The sequence below is a fragment of the Leptodactylus fuscus genome, chromosome 10 (genome assembly GCF_031893055.1).
Source record: "Leptodactylus fuscus isolate aLepFus1 chromosome 10, aLepFus1.hap2, whole genome shotgun sequence".
Lineage (NCBI taxonomy): Eukaryota > Metazoa > Chordata > Amphibia > Anura > Leptodactylidae > Leptodactylus > Leptodactylus fuscus.
In genome coordinates, this window is record NC_134274.1 from 1,421,469 (window position 1) to 1,431,326 (window position 9,858).

General features: G+C 51.5%; 1 protein-coding gene across 1 annotated transcript; it reads right to left on the reverse strand.

The window, feature by feature from the left end:
• Positions 1-3,581: 3,581 nt before the first annotated feature.
• Positions 3,582-4,951, reverse strand: LOC142183188 (gap junction gamma-1 protein-like). The gene is made up of 2 exons (XM_075258128.1): positions 3,948-4,951; positions 3,582-3,726 (listed from the first exon to the last, which is right to left on the reverse strand). Exons 1-2 carry the CDS (start codon positions 4,949-4,951, stop codon positions 3,582-3,584), a joined length of 1,149 nt encoding a protein of 382 aa, XP_075114229.1.
• Between the last annotated feature and the right edge of the window lie 4,907 nt (positions 4,952-9,858).

A 9,858-nucleotide genomic window follows, 5' to 3' on the forward strand; every position in this document is an offset into this window, starting at 1 on the left:
CATCACACACTGCGTGCTATATGCAATCCTATAAGGGACCTCCGCTCACCTTACTCATCACACACTGCGTGCTATATGCAATCCTATAAGGGACCTCCGCTCCCCTTACTCCTCACACTGCGTGCTATATGCAATCCTATAAGGGACCTCCGCTCCCCTTACTCATCACACACTGCGTGCTATATGCAATCCTATAAGGGACCTCCGCTCCCCTTACTCATCACACACTGCGTGCTATATGCAATCCTATAAGGGACCTCCGCTCACCTTACTCATCACACACTGCGTGCTATATGCAATCCTATAAGGGACCTCCGCTCCCCTTACTCATCACACACTGAGTGCTATATGCAATTCTATAAGGGACCTCCGCTCCCCTTACTCCTCACACTGCGTGCTATATGCAATCCTATAAGGGACCTCCGCTCCCCTTACTCATCACACACTGCGTGCTATATGCAATCCTATAAGGGACCTCCGCTCCCCTTACTCATCACACACTGCGTGCTATATGCAATCCTATAAGGGACCTCCGCTCACCTTACTCATCACACACTGCGTGCTATATGCAATCCTATAAGGGACCTCCGCTCACCTTACTCATCACACACTGCGTGCTATATGCAATCCTATAAGGGACCTCCGCTCACCTTACTCATCACACACGGCATGCTATATGCAATCCTATAAGGGACCTCCGCTCTCCTTACTCATCACACACTGCATCATGTACGTTTAAAGTGCATTTTCGTGCACAATAGTGTGCAAAACTATTTTAACACAAAGTGGGGATGGGAATTTCTAGAATCCCATTCACTTTGCTGTGATTGTAAAACGCTGCTTTTTTTTCCACGGCGTTTACACCAAGTGGGCGCCGGCCTTAAGGACAGAGACGCGCCCTGACTATGGCTCTTGCACTGCAGGGACACAAATCCCCACTGACCTCCACTTCCTACATCTGAATCCCTTCCATGCTCCTGAATTATTAGGAGGCCGGAGTCACCAGTAACTACGACCACTTTATCCATAGGACAGACCATAATGAATCCAGGTCCCGGTCCTGACAATGGGGTTATCTCCACACAGTGAATTTAGTCTCTGATTCCAGGCCGAATGTAGCCGTGGCCTGCTGGACAGGAGGCGTCCGTGCCCTCTCTTACTTTAATGGGAGTACTTGAGATAGCCGAAATCTTGTACGTCACTATTTCAGACACTTCCATACGGGGAGCCTCGCTGCTCACTCACTGTACAAAGCGCAGCGGCGGCTTTTGGTATTGTAGTGCTGCTTCATAGACTTCAATGGGACAGCGCTGCAGTACCTAAAGCCACACTTTATACGGCTAGTGAGCAGCGTGGCCCCTGGTATGGGAACATTACTGGGAGCCATGCTATTCCTCTGCAGCTGATCTTTGGGGGGGTCCTGCATGTTGGACCCATGCAAATTTAATACTGGAGGTGTATCTATATTAGAATGTGGATAACCCTTTAACTCCTTCCAGCCACGGGCATTTTTTGATTTTCATTTTCTGTTTTATTAGACCCCCTAGTGGTCTTGAACCCCAGGAAGTCTGATCCCTAATGCAACGCTTTATCAGCTAATGCATTGCAAAAAAAACGTCATTGCTATGGTTGGCTACATAGAGTAGTACATAGAGTAGCCTGCAATAGCTAAAATGGCGCCTTGGTCAGCTTTGACCGAGGTGCCAGAGGGGTTAATGCTCGCGGTCAGTGCATGCGCTGACTGCACGCTTTAGCGTATGGTGTCTGCTGTATAAAACAGTATAACTGTATAAAACAGCAGACACTGGGCAGCTATGGTGGCCGCCTGGCTATAATGTGGTCCGCTAGGTGTCCGCCATTTCCAAACTGAAAGTGACGGATAGAAATGTCCTCAGCGGTTTCTGCGACTTAGGTAGAGCCCTAGAGCAGGCGCCAGCATAACAATACAGTGAGGAATTAGCTGTGGGGTGAAGGCTACAACTCTCAACAGCTAAGATGGCAGCTGCAGGTCCCCTACTAGTGCTCATGTCGCCAATGCAAATACATTGCTCAGGGGCCGGATCGTCATGGTTAGATCCAGATCGGGCCCCTGAGCAATGCATTTGCATTGGTAACATGTGCTTGGGGTCCACCGGGGGATTCACTGGTTTCCCAGTGGGCCAGTCCGACCCTGCACATATCACATACACATAGCTGACACCTCAGCTACACATATCATACACATAGCGGACACCTCACCTACACACATCACATACACATAGCGGACATCTTACCTCCACATATCACAAACACATAGCGGACACCTCACCTACACACATCACATACACAGATAAAATCACACAGATATAAAGCCCTGACGGCGGATATGACGGAGATGAATCACAGGATTTACAGAAGGGTTTTTATTAAAGAACAGAACCGTGGTGAGGTTACCGGGAGTCTGTCAGCAGGAAATGGGTGTGAGCCCAGGACCTTACAGCGCTCTCAGCTCGGGGCTGGACTATGTCTGCACAATGGCCGCTTCACTGTGTGCACCGGGGGTTGTAGTGCGGCTGGACATGACTGCTAACGTGTCCTGCTCAGTCTCAGAGCTGTCAGATGCCAAAAACGACAGCTCCAGACCTCAGCATGATGCAGGTAAGTGACCGCTCCAGACCGCAGCATGATGCAGGTAAGTGACCGCTCCAGACCTCAGTATGATGCAGGTAAGTGACCGCTCCAGGCCGCAGCATGATGCAGGTAAGTGACCGCTCCAGACTGCAGCATGATGCAGGTAAGTGACCGCTCCAGACCGCAGCATGATGCAGGTAAGTGACCGCTCCAGACCTCAGCATGATGCAGGTAAGTGACCGCTCCAGACCGCAGCATGATGCAGGTAAGTGACCGTTCCAGACCGCAGCATGATGCAGGTAAGTGACCGCTCCAGACCGCAGCATGATGCAGGTAAGTGACCGCTCCAGACCGCAGCATGATGCAGGTAAGTGACCGCTCTAGACCGCAGCATGATGCAGGTAAGCGACCGCTCCAGCCCGCAGCATGATGCAGGTAAGCGACGGCTCCAGACCTCAGCATGATGCAGGTAAGTGACCGCTCCAGACCGCAGCATGATGCAGGTAAGTGACCGCTCCAGACCGCAGCATGATGCAGGTAAGTGACCGCTCCAGACCGCAGCATGATGCAGGTAAGTGACCGCTCCAGACCGCAGCATGATGCAGGTAAGTGACCGCTCCAGACCGCAGCATGATGCAGGTAAGTGACCGCTCCAGACCGCAGCATGATGCAGGTAAGTGACCACTTACCTTGTCTATTATTACATTGCCTATTATTAAGGCCAGTGAGAGGCGTGCCCACTTACCTCCATCATGCTGCAGCCCAGTGTATGTCCGCTGGATCTGCCGTCCTCCTCTGAGGGCTATAACGTACTAGGGACATTTTAGGTCACATCATGACAAACTCCTTTATTAAAAACAGAGGCAACGACCCTCGTCCTCAACTTACATGAAACATTGTATAAACCAGGCACATATTGGGGCCACTTGTACATTCCAGGGGCCCATCTGATGGCTCTGTAAACAAAACTCCTAACAGAACAGGAAAGGCATCAGTGGTTGGGTAATTGTAGGCTGGTGCTCGGCCCATACCAGAGCTGTGCTATAAACATCGCTATACGTCGTCTTCTCATGTGCAGCGTCCTCCTCCTCTAGCGCAGCACGCTCCTCACAGCATCTAACACACCAAACCTGGCAATGAAGAGTGAAGAGATTACATACAGCACAGTATATACTCCTGTATACTCTCTACCTGCACCTCTTCAGGACATGAGTGGAGCCAGTCCCGCTGCAAGGGCCCTTACTAATCTGCTGGGAACATGGCAGCCACTTCTCACTTCTGCAGGATGTCTATCTATGGAGGATCTGTTGACCTCATCTATGTGAAGCTTACCTGACCTCCTGCTGAGAAACACTCTTTGTTCCAGGTTCTCGAGGTTCGGCTCCACCACTCCAATGTTTCCTTCAGGACTGGCATCGATGAGATCAAACGTAGGACATGACTGCAGAGCCCGGTGCAGGAGCTCCTGGGTCGTCTTCAGCTGCTGACGTACCTTCTCCATGTTCTTTTCACGTGGAGACAGCTCAGAGATTTCAGACACAATGGTCTTCTGCACTTTTGGTTGGTACTTGGAGCAATCGTAAGATGACTTGGCAGGGGGTTTGGTTTCCTCTGGCACTGACACACTGTCTCGGATACGTCCTATTCCCAAATGAAAGACTTCCAACACGTTGAGCAGAAGACAAAGACCACTGACGGCGTACATGGTGAGGAGGAATATGGTCTTCTCTGTGGGGCGGGACACAAAGCAGTCCACATCATGAGGACAGGGCTTCCGTGTGCATATGTACGAGGGCTCCACAGTAAAGCCATATAACAGGTACTGGCCATAGAGAAAGCCGACTTCTAGGACCAAGCGCACAAGAAGCTGGGCCACATAGGCTGTCATCAAACCATCCTGCTTAATACGTGAGCGCCCGTCGTGCCTCTTCTCACTCCCATCTTCTTGCCCCTCATTTCCATCCTCCTCTCCTTCATCACCCTGTTTCCTGTGTTTTCGACCCTTACGTTCCTCTAGCAGACGTTGATCTTCAGAGCGCCGCGCTATACGATGCATTGCAAAGCCAAGGTAGATTATAGAAGGAGTGGACACCACGATGATCTGGAAGGCCCAGAATCGCACCTGAGACAGGGGAGCGAACGTGTCATAGCAGACATTCTCGCAGCCCGGCTGGGCCGAGTTACATCGGAAGTTGCTGTTCTCATCAGAATAGACGGTCTCTCCTCCGACAGCTGTCAGCACCAGGCGGAAAATGATAAAGAAAGTCATCCAGATCTTCCCCACAAAGGTGGAGTGCTGGTCAATCTCTTGTAGGAAGGTGGTGAGATAACTCCAGGCCATTGTGAGCGCTCTGCAGAAGAAAGGGAGGCCATGAAAGAGGAGGCACCAAAATACACATCAGTAAGAGGAGGCATCGAAATACACATCAGGAAGAGGGGGCACCACAATTCGCATCAGTAAGAGGAGGCACCAAAATGCGCATCAGTAAGAGGAGGCACCAAAATACACATGAGTAAGAGGGGGCACCACAATACGCATCAGTGAGAGGAGGCACCACAATACGCATCAGTGAGAGGAGGCACCAAAATACACATCAGTAAGAGGAGGCACCACAATACGCATCAGTAAGAGGAGGCACCACAATACGCATCAGTAAGAGGGGGCACCACAATACGCATCAGTAAGAGGAGGCACCACAATACGCATCAGTAAGAGGGGGCACCACAATACGCATCAGTAAGAGGGGGCACCACAATACGCATCAGTAAGAGGGGGCACCACAATACGCATCAGTAAGAGGGGGCACCACAATACGCATCAGTAAGAGGGGGCACCACAATACGCATCAGTAAGAGGGGGCACCACAATACGCATGAGTAAGAGGGGGCACCACAATACGCATCAGTAAGAGGAGGCACCAAAATACACATCAGTAAGAGGGGGCACCACAATACACATCAGTAAGAGGGGGCACCACAATACACATCAGTAAGAGGGGGCACCACAATACGCATCACTGCCTCACGACTCCTGCTCGCCTATGATAACACTGCTCCTGCCGCCACTTCAGCATTGGGTCCAGAGAGAAATGAAAAGTTTGCGAGTAATAAAAAAATGTCGCCGTCCTATCGCTGTGCTGTCATAGAGCGATCGCTGCAGTTTTGTGTTGAAGTCATTAGGGGTTGGATCTGGTAATCACAAAATGTATAGATTTGTTTTTGGACACACGTATGTTATGTTAATCTACTTCTATAGGCGACATTGTGGGACTTCTATAAGTCCCAGGGCCAAAGGCTGAAAGTGGCCGGAATTCATTCCAAAGCTTACACGTACTGGCGGAAAATAATAGGTCCTACGTGTCGCCTATAGAAGTAGAATAACGTAACATGCATGTGTCCAAAAAACAACAATATATATTTTGTGTTTACCAGATCCGATCCCTAATGACTTCAAAGCAAACCTGCGGCTGTTTCTCTATGACAGCACAAGACACAGGTGTAGTGACACTATAGCGCCCCCTATAGACACTGGGGTAGTGACACTATAGCGCCCCCCATAGACACTGGTGTAGTGACACTATAGCGCCCCCTATAGACACTGGGGTAGTGACACTATAGCACCCCCTATAGACACAGGTGTAGTGACACTATAGCGCCCCCCATAGACACTGGTGTAGTGACACTATAGCGCCCCCCATAGACACTGGTGTAGTGACACTATAGCGCCCCCCATAGACACTGGGGTAGTGACACTATAGCACCCCCTATAGACACAGGTGTAGTGACACTATAGCGCCCCCCATAGACACTGGTGTAGTGACACTATAGCGCCCCCCATAGACACTGGGGTAGTGACACTATAGCGCCCCCTATAGACACAGGTGTAGTGACACTATAGCACTCCATAGACACTGGTGTGGTGACACTATAGCACTCCATAGACACTGGTGTGGTGACACTATAGCACCCCCCTATACACTGGTGTAGTGACACTATAGCGCCCCCTATAGACACTGGTGTGGTGACACTATAGCACCCCCCTATACACTGGTGTAGTGACACTATAGCGCCCCCTATAGACACTGGTGTGGTGACACTATAGCACCCCCTATACACTGGTGTGGTGACACTATAGCACCCCCTATAGACACAGGTGTAGTGACACTATAGCGCCCCCTATAGACACTGGTGTGGTGACTCTATAGCACTCCATAGACACTGGTGTAGTGACTCTATAGCACTCCATAGACACTGGTGTGGTGACACTATAGCGCCCCCTATAGACACCAGTAACACTATAGCTGAATACACCGCCATTACCTTGCATCAGGCCGCACTACATGTCCCAGGAACCTCCGCACATCACGTGACAGACGCCGCTGCGCCGCACGGATTGGCTGAGGGCTTTTCGCGCCGAGCAGTAGCGGTGACGTCACAGAGGAGGCTCCGCCCAGCGCGCAGAAGATTCTCCATTAACGGCCGCAGCTGAGGTGAGAGCGGGGGATGGCGGTACCGCATGCGTCTTCTCTAGCAGGTCTGCTCTGGTACTGACAGGAATAGTTATCCGAGTACAGACCTGATAGCCATGGCAGTGCCCTGAGGACTGAGCTATCACCTGAGGGCCCCTTTATATTACCTGAGGGCTGAGCTATCTCCTGAGGGCCCCTTTATATCACCTGAGGGTGAGCTATCTCCTGAGGGCCCCTTTATATCACCTGAGGCCTGAGCTATCACCTGAGGGCCCCTTTATATTACCTGAGGGCTGAGCTGTCTCCTGAGGGCCCCTTTATATTACCTGAGGGCTGAGCTATCTCCTGAGGGCCCCTTTATATTACCTGAGGGCTGAGCTATCTCCTGAGGGCCCCTTTATATTACCTGAGGGCTGAGCTATCTCCTGAGGGCCCCTTTATATTACCTGAGGGCTGAGCTATCTCCTGAGGGCCCCTTTATATTACCTGAGGGTGAGCTATCACCTGAGGGCCCCTTTATATTACCTGAGGCCTGAGCTATCTCCTGAGGGCCCCTTTATATTACCTGAGGGTGAGCTATCACCTGAGGGCCCCTTTATATTACCTGAGGGTGAGCTATCTCCTGAGGGCCCCTTTATATCACCTGAGGCCTGAGCTATCTCCTGAGGGCCCCTTTATATTACCTGAGGGTGAGCTGTCTCCTGAGGGCCCCTTTATATTACCTGAGGGCTGAGCTATCTCCTGAGGGCCCCTTTATATCACCTGAGGGCTGAGCTATCTCCTGAGGGCCCCTTTATATCACCTGAGGGCTGAGCTATCTCCTGAGGGCCCCTTTATATCACCTGAGGGCTGAGCTATCACCTGAGGGCCCCTTTATATCACCTGAGGGCTGAGCTATCACCTGAGGGCCCCTTTATATCACCTGAGGGCTGAGCTATCACCTGAGGGCCCCTTTATATCACCTGAGGGTGAGCTATCTCCTGAGGGCCCCTTTATATCACCTGAGGGCTGAGCTATCTCCTGAGGGCCCCTTTATATCACCTGAGGGCTGAGCTATCACCTGAGGGCCCCTTTATATCACCTGAGGGCTGAGCTATCACCTGAGGGCCCCTTTATATCACCTGAGGGCTGAGCTATCTCCTGAGGGCCCCTTTATATCACCTGAGGGCTGAGCTATCACCTGAGGGCCCCTTTATATCACCTGAGGGCTGAGCTATCTCCTGAGGGCCCCTTTATATCACCTGAGGGCTGAGCTATCACCTGAGGGCCCCTTTATATTACCTGAGGGCTGAGCTATCACCTGAGGGCCCCTTTATATTACCTGAGGCCTGAGCTATCTCCTGAGGGCCCCTTTATATTACCTGAGGGCTGAGCTATCACCTGAGGGCCCCTTTATATTACCTGAGGCCTGAGCTATCTCCTGAGGGCCCCTTTATATTACCTGAGGCCTGAGCTATCTCCTGAGGGCCCCTTTATATTACCTGAGGCCTGAGCTATCTCCTGAGGGCCCCTTTATATTACCTGAGGCCTGAGCTATCTGCTGAGGGCCCCTTTATATTACCTGAGGGCTGAGCTATCACCTGAGGGCCCCTTTATATTACCTGAGGGCTGAGCTATCACCTGAGGGCCCCTTTATATTACCTGAGGGTGAGCTATCACCTGAGGGCTCCTTTATATTACCTGAGGGCTGAGCTATCTCCTGAGGGCCCCTTTATATTACCTGAGGGTGAGCTATCACCTGAGGGCTCCTTTATATTACCTGAGGGCTGAGCTGTCTCCTGAGGGCCCCTTTATATTACCTGAGGGCTGAGCTGTCTCCTGAGGGCCCCTTTATATTACCTGAGGGTGAGCTATCTCCTGAGGGCCCCTTTATATTACCTGAGGGTGAGCTATCACCTGAGGGCCCCTTTATATTACCTGAGGGTGAGCTATCTCCTGAGGGCCCCTTTATATCACCTGAGGCCTGAGCTATCTCCTGAGGGCCCCTTTATATTACCTGAGGGCTGAGCTGTCTCCTGAGGGCCCCTTTATATTACCTGAGGGCTGAGCTATCACCTGAGGGCTCCTTTATATTACCTGAGGGCTGAGCTGTCTCCTGAGGGCCCCTTTATATTACCTGAGGGCTGAGCTGTCTCCTGAGGGCCCCTTTATATTACCTGAGGGTGAGCTATCTCCTGAGGGCCCCTTTATATTACCTGAGGGTGAGCTATCACCTGAGGGCCCCTTTATATTACCTGAGGGTGAGCTATCTCCTGAGGGCCCCTTTATATCACCTGAGGCCTGAGCTATCTCCTGAGGGCCCCTTTATATTACCTGAGGGCTGAGCTATCTCCTGAGGGCCCCTTTATATTACCTGAGGGTGAGCTATCACCTGAGGGCCCCTTTATATTACCTGAGGGTGAGCTATCTCCTGAGGGCCCCTTTATATTACCTGAGGGCTGAGCTATCACCTGAGGGCCCCTTTATATTACCTGAGGACTGAGCTGTCTCCTGAGGGCCCCTTTATATTACCTGAGGGCTGAGCTATCTCCTGAGGGCCCCTTTATATTACCTGAGGCCACTGATGTCTCCTGAGGGCCCCTTTATATTACCTGAGGGTGAGCTATCTCCTGAGGGCCCCTTTATATTACCTGAGGCCACTGATGTCTCCTGAGGGCCCCTTTATATTACCTGAGGGCTGAGCTATCTCCTGAGGGCCCCTTTATATTACCTGAGGGTGAGCTATCTCCTGAGGGCCCCTTTATATCACCTGAGGCCTGAGCTATCTCCTGAGGGCCCC